This window comes from Ranitomeya imitator, chromosome 3, assembly GCF_032444005.1.
Source record: "Ranitomeya imitator isolate aRanImi1 chromosome 3, aRanImi1.pri, whole genome shotgun sequence".
Taxonomy (NCBI): Eukaryota; Metazoa; Chordata; class Amphibia; order Anura; family Dendrobatidae; genus Ranitomeya; species Ranitomeya imitator.
The window spans coordinates 116542199-116555166 of record NC_091284.1 but is presented as its reverse complement, the minus strand read 5'-3'; the positions used below and the strand labels follow the sequence as shown (position 1 = coordinate 116555166).

General features: G+C 44.2%; 1 protein-coding gene across 3 annotated transcripts in view; it reads right to left on the bottom strand.

Moving 5' to 3' along the window:
- The window catches only part of CUX1 (cut like homeobox 1), a 484034-nt gene that overhangs the window by 181912 nt on the left and 289154 nt on the right, over positions 1 to 12968 (bottom strand). For 2 of the 3 annotated variants that reach the window (XM_069761313.1, XM_069761314.1), the window contains exons 12-15: positions 9141 to 9199; positions 3745 to 3793; positions 2439 to 2535; positions 918 to 1592 (exon numbers count right to left, since the gene is read on the bottom strand). In XM_069761313.1, the coding sequence (XP_069617414.1) occupies positions 918 to 1592; positions 2439 to 2535; positions 3745 to 3793; positions 9141 to 9199 (880 nt within the window). The remainder of the gene's footprint in view (positions 1 to 917; positions 1593 to 2438; positions 2536 to 3744; positions 3794 to 9140; positions 9200 to 12968) is intronic. The other variant, XM_069761315.1, reaches the window with a different exon arrangement.

Genomic DNA, 12968 nt, shown 5'->3' with positions numbered 1-12968 from the left:
TGTAGGGCAATGTGAGCTATGCAAAAGTGTTTGTAAGCAGTAAGCTGCTCATCTTTCCCAATCATCTAAAAATACCTTAAAGGGATTTTTTTGTCTGACATAAATGCAGGTAACTGGGGCTAAAACTATTTTAGCAATTGGGTTTCATTAAAAAATGTCGCACCGTTTTCTCCCAATCAGCCACCTGTAATGGTCTGATAGGGTGCGGGCAACTGTTGTCTTTTTCGGAGATACTCTACGCTGATTTGTGACCACAGACCACATCAAAGTAGAATATGCAGGGACACATAGAGCCTAGAAAAAGCCAAATGGTACAATTTTTTTCTGACACAAATACATGCTTTTAAGTAGAGAAAAAAAATGTCCCCGGAGATGGACAACAACTTTAAGCCAAGTGGAAAAGTAAAGGAAGACACATCTGTAGGTGGAATTCTTCATACCAGAAGCTCGGGCACAGAATTACGGTATGTTGCGTGCACATGTGATGCCGCACACAGTGTGCCACATTACATACCCTCCAAAAACAACCAGCAGACAAAACGGCAACAATAACTAATTATTTCAATGGGGACAAAGCACCGAACAAGGACTCTAAAGCTTAGGACAGGATATGAAAACATAGATTTGTTTTCTTGTGAGTAGTTATTTTCCTGAGTAATTATGGCCCATTAATATGTCACAGCATTAATATTTAGTATCAGCCTGTCGGTACACAACATTCTGGATTATATAACGTTAGTCTGGCTCCTGGATTTGGCTTCTACGTGGAATAATCAGAATACGCATGTGTGGCACGGCCTGGTACCCACTGACTAAGTATGAGATATTAGTGTCAGGAAATGGAGATGATGGCTATAAAATGAAGCATGGAGGACGTGTGGAGAAGACAACACAAAGTGTAGGAAGAGTGCGCTCACCTCTTTGTCTGCCTTGTATGCTCCGCAGGGCGAGGATGTTCTGCTCATCGGAGAGGAACTGCTTCATCTTGTGGAAAGGCTCCTTGCCTCGTACAGTCAGTTTATTCCATGGTTTGGGTCTGGCCAGTATCTCGCTCACAGACCCTTGCGATAGTCCCAGTACATAGTGTCCAAAAATACGCTGCCCAATATTGTGCTTGATCAACTGCTCTTTCACTTGGCGTGCAATTTCTGCAGTGTCTATGTCTTCGCCTTCCGAGACGCTCCCAGCGCTCTCTGACTGGCTTGGTGAAGGAGCCATGCCGTTTACATCCGGACTTGGCTGCTGTAATGGACTTTGGGAAGATATGGAGTTTGTGCTGAAGTGACCTGTTGAAAAAAGCATGCTTGTGCTTCCCGCTTCCTGCATTGCCTTGGAGTAGAAGGACTGCATAAGCTGTCGCTGGAGAAGAGAGTTTAGTGCAAATTTTCCCGTGGAGGCCAAGGGTAAAGAAGGGCTTGCAATGGATGAGCTGAAAAAGTCTTGGTTTAAACCCGTCGGTGAGAACTGGTGTGTACCATTAGTATTGGAAGCCTGCTCCCCGGCGTTGCGGAGCAACTGAGAGGGAGGGCAGGCCGGCAAGGTTGCAGGACGCTGAGTTTCATGCTGGTCTTTCCCTTTTCTCCTGGCTGACCCTACAAGAAAGGTCAAACATAATGCATTATGGGGGGATTAAAAAGGGAAAAACCAAGATAAAAACGCAATGTTTGCCCACAAAGTGAAAAAGTGCATTTTTTTTTCTTAATTTTTTTTTTGCTTTTTTTTTTTTTTTTAATTTTTTTTTCAAAAAGGGCCAATTAGGTTTTTAAATTGAATTTTCAGTAAGCCAAACTAGGCCCCCAAAACAAACAACATGCATTTCATGTTTGTACCTTTCTTGTACAGTTTGTTGCAGCCTGGAGAACGCCTATGACAAATGATTGCACTTCACTTCTCAAACACACACAAAGGTGACGTCGCGATCTGCCGGCATAGACGTGGTCTTACAGCGCACAAATCAAGTCAACGTGTGGCCCCCCCAGCAAACATTTACACCGGAGAGCAGCCAAGGCAGCGCTCGGAAGAAAACCAACATCGCAAGATATAAACCATCCTACCGATCCTCCGATGACACTGCACGTCTAGGAGAACGCAACCATAGAGTCGTCATAATTAGGATTATCAATCAGACTATACAGTCCAGCGCTCCTTTATCATCAGCCCACCTCTCCTCCACCGGCGGAGGAGAAAACACTTGTAATGCTGCTCTATACCCACTTACATCACTGCTATGTTCTAAGGTAATTAGTCTTTTTTTCCCTTTAACACAATGGCACGGAGGTCCTGGAGATGTTCTCTATTCTCCTGCTCGCACTGCTTACAAGTCAGACAATACTTGCGGATTCTGTTGTTCATTAATCTTGCTGTCAGGTGTCTCTTTACAGCGCTTTCCACTGCACATTCATTTTTGTCACTTACTGAAGTCAGCAAAACAAACTTACCGCTCAGGTCGCTGTTGGAAATGCGCAGCGTGGCGTTCTCCGACTGCAGCGAGCGGTTCTTCTCCAGTAACAGAACCTCCAATGGTTTCGATGCATCCTGAAAGAGAGAATACAGGGGGATTATTGACTAAACCAAGAATATAATATAGATAGATTACAGACCGTATACGGTATATGTTTTTTTTTAAATATATTATATTTATATGTTTTATCAAAAAAGCGAACAGGCTCGACAAAGGATGTTTGGAGCCGAAACGTTGCTTTTTTGCACCCATGGCAAATTAAGAATTTGTTCACTACTTTGATTCTCCTTTAGTGTGCTGCCTGATTTTTTATTTTATTATATTATATATTATAAATATACATACACACATATATTATCATATTTATATAATTAAGAAAATATCAGGTAGCACACAATAGGAGTATCAAAGTAGCACGCAAATTCTTAATTTGCCATGGGTGCAAAAAAAGCAACGTTTCGGCTCCAAAGATCCTTTGTCGAGCCTGTTCGCTTTTTTGACATTCCTACAGCGTGCTTCTCATTTTTTTGCATTTATATTTATAAGATTACTGGCCTGTAACCCGCAGGCAGGCACCTACCAACTGCATTTTGTCTTTGCTTGTGCTGCCACTTTTGTTTTTTTCTTTCATATATATACACAGATAGGATTCATATGCTAAAATGCAACAATTGTAACCTTGCACATTAGCATCGGCACCCTGATAAATGTACAAATTATATATATATAACATTTGTCAGGATACCGATGTTAAATGCAATGTTACAATTATTACAGGTACTTGATCAGCAAGGAAATGATTTTGCTACATACTACTGAGGCTCTATTATTATTAAGTCAGAAATACAGCACAGTCTGTAATGTTCGTTTCGCAGTTAAACTTGTTGAAACCCTTCCGGAGATCATTAAAGTGACAGAGCTCCATCCATAAGGCATAGCTGTCACAGCTTCAGTACAAGTAGAAGCCATAAAGTAAGTATAAAAGGATAAGAAGTGTCAGAATAATAGAAAATAACAAAACCCAGATGATGATGGATTAATAAATAAATCTTTGCTTAATAGAAGAAATCACAAAAATCTGCATTTTATACACAGTATAAGAAAACTAACATAAACCAACAGGACGTAACATCCTAGTCATTAGCACTGTAGCTTTGTAGTGCTGGGTGCTGGTTTCTCCACAGACATACTGATAGGGAATGTAGACTGTGAGCCCCAATGGGGACAGTGGTGATGATGTCTATAAAGCGCAGGAAGCGAGCGTAATAAAGCACGGACCGTACCTGTGCACTTGATCCTTCGGATTGGGCAAACTCCATGGATTTCAGAATGCTGCAAAAGTGAAAAGACAAAGGTTACCGCTTAGGCTTCCATATCTAGGGGAAAGCAGTAACATGAGCTTTCCGGCTGTCAACATCGCAGGAAAACAACTCCAGGTAACTTTCCCAACTTGCTTCGCAGCGCAATAATCAGATAATGAATCAGAAGCCCAATCTCTCCCTAGATAAAATACATCTTTCTTATGGGTCATTTAAATAATGCATATCTCGTTCCCAGCAGGCCACATCGCGGCATAAAATTAAATGTTAATAAGGATATAACATTTGAAGCTGTCAGAAAGTGTATACATTTCTTCGTGTAGCTGCGAGCGAGCTGGATTTGCATGAGAGTCGTGGATGAAGAACACTGATATGGGGTTGGTTTTTTTTTTCTCTCTATAAATTTCTTTTCAAGGATACACGAAGGAACCAGACTGTGAAGTAATACATGGATTGTTAATGGATTTCCAAAATATTGCAAATTAAAACGGCAATAAATATCTGGATTATTCAGCGTCTACATTTCCTGTGCATCAGTTTACAGCGCATTTGTCGCCTGCACACAACGCGCAGGGATTTTGTTGGCTGGAGGAGAACTCATAAAAAAAAAAATCAGCAGATCAATTCATTATGAAATAAAAGCCACATCCGGCAGCCAGCAGCACTACGCCGGAGAACGTGACCTATAAATTCACAGCGCCAAGATCCCACTTTCTGATTGTGATTACACGCAACGTAATAGGAGCGAGAGAGTCGTGAAAAATCCAACCCTGCTGGAATTCTGGTTCCAACAAGGTAAAGTGAGACAAAATGACTGCTCAAACCAAGCACCGACGCGGGGGGCACCATTGGCGGGGACACACAGTCCGCTGCACCGTCCCACTCACTGCACTGCACAGTCCATCTACCTCCACGCTGTCCTGGCTTCCGTAACGCCAAAATCTGTCAATCAAGCAAAACGAAGGCGGAAAGGAATGGAAAACGGGAAGATTTTGTGCTGACAGACTCCCGTTAAATTTAATGATTGCAATTCATTTGCTTTTTTTTCCCTTTTTAGAAGAATAATGGATGTTTCAAATCTTAAATTGAACGAGACTCATAATCAAATTGCATTATGAAAGATTCATGGGAACAGCAAGTTACAGACAAGTTGCGCATATTTTATACCCATTTTTTGTCATACGATGCGCATGCAATTTAAAGGAAATCTGTCAGCAGGTTTTTGCTACCTCATCTGAGAGCAGCGTAATGTAGGCAAAGAGAAGCTGAATCCAGCGATGTGTCACAGATTTAGCAATGCAGCAGAGCTGAGGAAGCTAACCCTGCCCACACCAGGCTCTCCGTGTACAATGTCCATAGACAGTGAGCTGCCTATCACAGGACCAGGAGGCACACCCTGCTGTGTCCAGTAATGATGAGCGACTGGTGCTAAAGCGATCATTGAAAGCAAACAAAACCACATGGCTTGATAAGGCAGGCATCCCTGAAATCTGTGTTTTAACCCCAACAGAATGCTGTGTTCAGATTACATAGCAAAAACCTGCTGACAGATTCCCTTTAACATCACACAATCAAAGTTGTTGTGCAGCCCTGGCCTTACCAACATCATCAGCACAACAGCGTTAGGCATTAGTATCAGCAATGTCTTAAGGCCCTCCTCACACATATTAGGTACGACTTGCGTACCTAATGTTAAAGATAGCGACGCAGGCCGCATGTGGAAGTGGGCGGAGCTAGCGGCGGAGGTGCGGCTGTGGGCGGGGCTTCACAGAGCAAGTCTGCAGCTCAGCAAAACGCTATCGGCCGAACGATGCTTCATATACAGGAGTGCCCGTTCAGCTGATCGATCCTGTGTTCTATCAAAGAGAAGCCCACCAACATCTCTGCTGACGGCTTATCTCCAGGAGAACAAAAGCAATCAACAGCCTGAATTCAAACATACCCAATCGAGATCTTCCCTGAATCAGCTGGCCAGTGTCCCCATACACACTGAAAGGGATCCATCAGCAGGTTTTGGCTGTATAATCGGAGAGAGTCACACGAGGTAGGCACAAAGGCCACAATTCCTGCAATGTGTCACTTATTAGACTGTGTGCTGTGATTTATCAGCAGGAAATTATCACTACAGGATTAGGTCTGATGTGCCGGCCAGATCAGCTGATCTGTGTTATCCATCACTGTGTACACTGTAAGCTGCCAAACAGAGGTGTGGACGGGGCTATACCGGGCTCAGCATTCAGAGCTCTGCTACATCTACAACAGAGAAACCAGGGAGCAAAAGTGCACCAAGCAGTGTAGTAAGTGATACATCGCTGGAATCAGGCTCTCTACCCCTACATCAGGCTGCTGGATAAACCAGTTAATATTCATGGGTGCGGCTGGTATTAATCTAATGTGGGGCTTTATATTATCATATTGTGGTAGTGGCAGTCACTAACATGATCATAGTGAGGAGAGGATGTCATGGCTGAATATAGAGGATGTCATGGCTGAATATAGAGGATGTCATGGCTGAATATAGAGGGTGTCATGGCTAAATATAGAGGGTGTCATGGCTGAATATAGAGGGTGTCATGGCTGAATATAGTGGATGTCATGGCTGAATATAGAGGATGTCATGGCTGAATATAGAGGGTGTCATGGCTGAATATAGAGGGTGTCATGGCTGAATATAGAGGGTGTCATGGCTGAATATAGAGGATGTCATGGCTGAATATAGAGGGTGTCATGGCTGAATATAGAGGGTGTCATGGCTGAATATAGAGGGTGTCATGGCTGAATATAGAGGGTATCATGGCTGAATATAGTGGATGTCATGGCTGAATATAGAGGATGTCATGGCTGAATATAGAGGGTGTCATGGCTGAATATAGAGGATGTCATGGCTGAATATAGAGGATGTCATGGCTGACTATAGAGGGTGTCATGGCTGAATATAGCGGATGTCATGGCTGAATATAGAGGATGTCATGGCTGAATATAGAGGGTGTCATGGCTGAATATAGAGGATGTCATGGCTGAATATAGAGGGTGTCATGGCTGAATATAGCGGATGTCATGGCTGAATATAGAGGATGTCATGGCTGAATATAGAGGATGTCATGGCTGAATATAGAGGATGTCATGGCTGAATATAGAGGATGTCATGGCTGACTATAGAGGGTGTCATGGCTGAATATAGAGGATGTCATGGCTGAATATAGAGGATGTCATGGCTGACTATAGAGGGTGTCATGGCTGAATATAGAGGATGTCATGGCTGAATGTAGCGGTTCGGACCGGTCTAACCTGACTTTCAGTTGCCATAATAAAATATATCTCTTTGTATAGTATTGCCAGTCATACATGATGCAATATTATGATGTAATTAAATATACAGTGACTCGGTCGCTAGCGATTGGCCCATGTGTGTATATTACACTGTAAGTCCCAGTGAGAGCGGCGGATACAAGGTACATGGGTACAGAGTCAGTATATAATAATTGGGTAAGGAATGATAACGGCTGGCCCCTGTGCTTTCTGCAGAAGAGCGCACACTCCGTGCTGCAGTCAGCGGCCGTCACTGGCATTTTCAATGTAACTTTGTGATTGCGCATTATGAGCGAAGGAACTGTTTTCCCAACACTCACAATGTAATTTCAACAAAATGATTTATGGCTGCAGGAAGCACTTGTCAAATAAAAAGAAGAAGGATTGGTGAGGAAAGCAGAACACCAGGAAAAGGCAAAGAGAAATAGATGCAGACGATAATATTACATTTTCGGACAGATTATGATACACTGGAGGCCGATGATATTCAAGTCAGCTACAAGCTGACCTGTACAAAACAGTAAGGAAGGGTAAGTACAACAGAAGCTTTTCTTAGGTACTACATAATAACCCCCATGTCCGCACTCCTTTCCTGAAAATACATATTGCGGGCCATTTTAATAGAAAAAACATTGCTTAGATAAAATAAATAGTTTTTCATGTAAGATATAATAAATAGGGAATAGTAAAAGTGAATCTCTAGTTCATAGTTTTTTGTGCCAATTTCTGCTATTAAGTAACACCATCAAATCGGCCTGTTTAGAGATAGATGTAAAAGTAAACATGCTGAATACCTCCAGCCACCACTAGAGGGAGCTCACTACATTCTATTTATATGACAAACTCAATAACACAGTATACAGAAAGCTCCCTCTAGTGGTGGCTGCCGGCAGTCAGTAATCTATTTTTGTGCAGGGGATTTCAAGCCCTATTCCGCACCGTTAGCACAGCGGTTTTTTTTTCTCATTGATTTACATTGTACTGTAAGTCACTTGCGGATCTGCAGCGTTTCTGCACGGTAAAAAACGCTGTGGATCCGCAGGAAATCCGCAACGTGTGCACATACCCATATGCCTGGTGTACCCTTGGGGGAACTACTAGGACAACCCCTTCTTGATCAAAATGTTTGACCCCCATAAAATAATAATGCCTATACTCGCCTCCTGTGCCGGTGCCGTCCCTGCTGTGTGTGGCACTCGCTTTTCCCGAGGCTTGCGTACGGTTGCTGTGACACGTGACGCCAGCGCCCAATCAGCAGCAGCGTCACTGTCTCCGCCTTCTAAGAAATCGAACATGAAGCGGAATCCGGGCTGCAGCTGATCTCTCACTTCCTCTTCCTGCTCAATTCGTCAGGAGGCGGGGACAGAGACATCAGCGCTGATTGGGTGCCGGCGTCATGTGTCCCACAAACAGCACAGGAACCTGGGCGACGGCGTGCCGATACCGCGGGAACAGAATGGCATGGGAGGGGCGTACAGGCCTTACTATTTTACGGGGGCCAAGCGAGGGGTAAGAGAAGGGGTTGTCCAAGTAGTGGACAATTTCTTTACGGTAAGGCTTCTTTCACACTAGCGTCGGAATCTCCCCGTCGCAATGCGTCGGGGAGAGATTCCGACGCTAGCATTTGCTGCATTGCACAATGGGTGCAGCAGATGCATTTTTCCGGCGCATCCGCTGCCCCATTGTAAGGTGCGGGGAGGTGGGGGCGGAGTTCCGGCCGCGCATGCGCGGTCGGAAAAAGTGGTCCGTCAGGAGAAAAAAACGTTACATGTAGCGTTTTTTGCTCCCGACGGTCCGCAAAAGCACGACGCATCCGTCGCTCAACGGATGCGACGTGTGGCAATCCGTCGCAATGCATCGTCAATACAAGTCTATGGGGAAAAAACGCATCCTGCAAGCACTTTTGCAGGATGCGTTTTTTCTGCAAAACGACAAATTGTGACGGATTGCAGAAAACGCTAGTGTGAAAGTAGCCTAAGTAAGGAAAAAAGACAGAATATACAAACTAGTTTACAACAACACCACCACATACACTAGAGTAAGATACATACTTCAGCTCCTTTTTAATTTCTTCATAGTCCGCCTGCACTTTCAGTTTTTCTTCAAGTTGCTGTATAAATAAAAAGAAAATCACAATTAAAGAAGAAAAAAATGTGGAGGCCTCAAAGAAGAATAGAAAATCTGCCACATTTCATAAAAGAAAAAAAAAAGAAAATTTTTTTTTACCAACAATAAACAACGGTAATATACTATTTCATGTGCGGATTGAAGACTTCCCCTTGTGTATTAAGGGTTTATGTTTTAGAAAAGCTTCCTGTATATAGGTTTATAGACGGTGGTCTCTCTGTTGCCACCTCCATTTCTTAACCAGAGCACAAAGTTGCTAAAAAGAACATTTTTTTCTCTCTGGAGGACTCAAAACCATGCACTTTTACATTTCCCCTGTGGTGGTGCTGCAGGCAAAGTAGCCTATTGCTGCCCGGCTGTGTTACACACTACAGCACATTTCCTACTTGTATAATCAGTTTATTTTGTGTCAAGCCCTAAAATGGAATCTGTAAGCAGCTTTTTGCTATTTTTGCTAAGAACAACGTGATATAGGTGCAGATACCCTCACTCTAGTGATGTGTCACTTATACTGGGCTGCTCGTTGTAGTTTCAATAAAATCAAGTGTTTCCCCAGCAGGATATTATCAGTAGAGGACTATTTGTCTCGTGCCGTGTAGTCCTTCTGCTTTGTGTAACCTCGCCTCCACCACCGATTGGCAGCTTTCTGCCTATGCACAGTGTTCAAAGAAAGCTGCCAATCAGTGATGTCGGCAAGGTTATAAAGAGCTCAGCATTCAGAGCACTGCTAGATCTGTAAAAGAGAAAACTGTGATTGTATGAAAACTGCAGCAAGCAGCCCAGTAAGCGATACATTGCTGGAATCAGGTTCTCTGTCACTACATCATGCTGTTCTCTGATGACATAGTAAAAGCCTGGTGACAGATTCCCTTTAAGTAACCATAAGTCTTTGATGATTAGATTGCAATGCCCAAAACAGATCTATAAAAAATAGCAATTAACAAATGACCTAGTCCACATGAACATTGATGGAGGTGCAGCAGCCTGACAGGGGTTTGTAGAAACTGATTCCGAGACCGGGATCTGGTTGTGATTACATACAGACCCCCTGGGCACAAAGGGCAAATGAGGGTACTATGGCCAGTTCTACTTGCTACACAATGTCGCCATCATTGCCTCAATGAATAATTCATCACATGGGGCGTTCTCAGGGTTAATATGATCTGTCCCATAAATATTGCAGCATGGCCCTCCTGTGCGACACGATGGTGCATCCAATGAAGGACACAAGTCGCCCGTTCTAGCAATCGTGGGGCGTCTCCGTGGTGGGAGCCCTAGTAGTCATCACCCATCCTGTGGATACAGGTACACCCCTTGAAGCTGAGCATACATTTGTGATCACAAACAGATATTTCCTTGTCCAGGATTGGTCTGTGAATGTTGCTGTCTTGGACAAAATTGCCATAGGCTAATATTACCGACCTGTGGCTTATCCTAGGCTCCACAGATACATTGCCAGACTGTTCCAAATTATTATTACGGTATCTTTGCTTTACTATAGCACCCGAAAAATGAAAAAAAAAAAAAAAAACCACAAGACGGCAGATGAACTTTCTGACTTATCTACTGGTCACTCTGTTCTGTATTACTAAAAAGACACTAATGGTGGCTGGAGAACGTCCTCAATGCCTCCGGCCACCCCGGACCTCGTGTGTCGGCCTAATCTAGAATATCTCCACCCCGGACCTCGTGGGTCGGGCTCCTCTAGAATATCTCCACCCAGGACCTCGTGTGTCGGGCTCCTCTAGAATATCTCCACCCAGGACCTCGTGTGTCGGGCTCCTCTAGAATATCTCCACCCCGGACCTCGTGTGTCGGGCTCCTCTAGAATATCTCCACCCAGGACCTCGTGGGTCGGGCTCCTCTAGAATATCTCCACCCAGGACCTCGTGTGTCGGCCTCCTCTAGAATATCTCCACCCAGGACCTCGTGTGTCGGGCTCCTCTAGAATATCTCCACCCCGGACCTCGTGTGTCGGGCTCCTCTAGAATATCTCCACCCAGGACCTCGTGTGTCGGGCTCCTCTAGAATATCTCCACCCCGGACCTCGTGTGTCGGGCTCCTCTAGAATATCTCCACCCAGGACCTCGTGTGTCGGGCTCCTCTAGAATATCTCCACCCAGGACCTCGTGTGCCGGGCTCCTCTAGAATATCTCCACCCAGGACCTCGTGTGTCGGGCTCCTCTAGAATATCTCCACCCAGGACCTCGTGTGTCGGGCTCCTCTAGAATATCTCCACCCAGGACCTCGTGTGTCGGCCTCCTCTAGAATATCTCCACCCAGGACCTCGTGTGTCGGCCTTCTCTAGAATATCTCATCTCTAGACGGACGACGCATGATCGGCCGGACATTCAGTATTCAGCCAGTCTCCTGCAGAGGATGATTGAGAATTGTACAATGCGGTCAAAGCACATATTACAGCAGACAAATGTCACTGTGATTTTAATGGTGCTGGGGAAGGCCTACATCTGGGATCCATTCACATGCCAAGATGCATGGAGCCGAGCACACGGTTATTCCCATCTCACAGGACGACACAACAGAGTACATTAACCTCTTCTCTACAGAGGGCATATGGGACGCTTCATCCACAAATGTCCACTGATGGAGAGAGGCAAGGCCTGCACATTACAGGAGGGGGAAGGGATCTGCCATCTCTGACAAGAAGAAAAATCAACGGTAGTGGCCATGGATAGCATCAATAGTGTGTCTACAGACACCGGAAACTATGGCCGGGCTCCGAGCATCAATGGCCTCTAGATCATATCAGTGCTGTGAATCCTGCAGCCAGAGATAAACAGGCGCAATTGTAAGCTCAGTAGGTGACATTGCCAAGAAAATTAATGTTATATATATATGTATGTGTATATGAGAGAGACAGAGTAAAATCTTCGCTTGAGAGCAAAGATCTCAAGTCTGAATTGTGACAGTGCGCATTGCGCACGCTGTCTTGACCCCCCAGCATTACGGATGCAAGCGAGCAGTCACATGATTTTCGATTTGCTTCCATGCGATCACATGCACACTAGCCTCATCCAGCTTTTTTTTAATATAAGTGAATTGAGAGAAGCAGAATGCGTCTAGTCGGCATGTGACCGCATCCATACAAATTGCATACATGTGGTCATGTGACTGCTTGCTCGCACCGGCAATACCGGGGAATCGTGACAATGTGCACACTGCTCACTGTCATGATTCAGACGTCTGCAGTCACATGGGGTGATGTCTGACAATGCTCTGAAACCTGGACAACCCCTGTAAGAACTACAACCCCCCTGCAGAATAATAAAGCAGAGGCACATAGTTTTACATGCGATGCTTAACAACAGTGCCAAGAGATTTCTTAGGTCACTGTGCATGTTAAGATCTGCTTGTTGTGGTTGTATTATGGCTGAACGGAAACGGCCTCAGACAAAGATGTTAAAAATGTCTTTGTCTGCCATTTCTATGTGTTCCTCGCAATGAGGTGTGACTATATGGTGCCTTTACAGCTTGTTCATCAGGTTTCCTACGAATACTTTTCGGATGAAGGGATGTGTTAGTAATAGCTTATATATGGCTAAGATTATGGAACAAAATATATATATACAGTACAGACCAAAAGTTTGGACACACCTTCTCATTTAAAGATTTCTCTGTATTTTCATGACTATGAAAATTGTACATTCTCACTGAAGGCATCAAAACTATGAATTAACAAATGTGGAATTATATATTTAATTTCAGTTGTTTCACACTTTTTGTTATGTCTT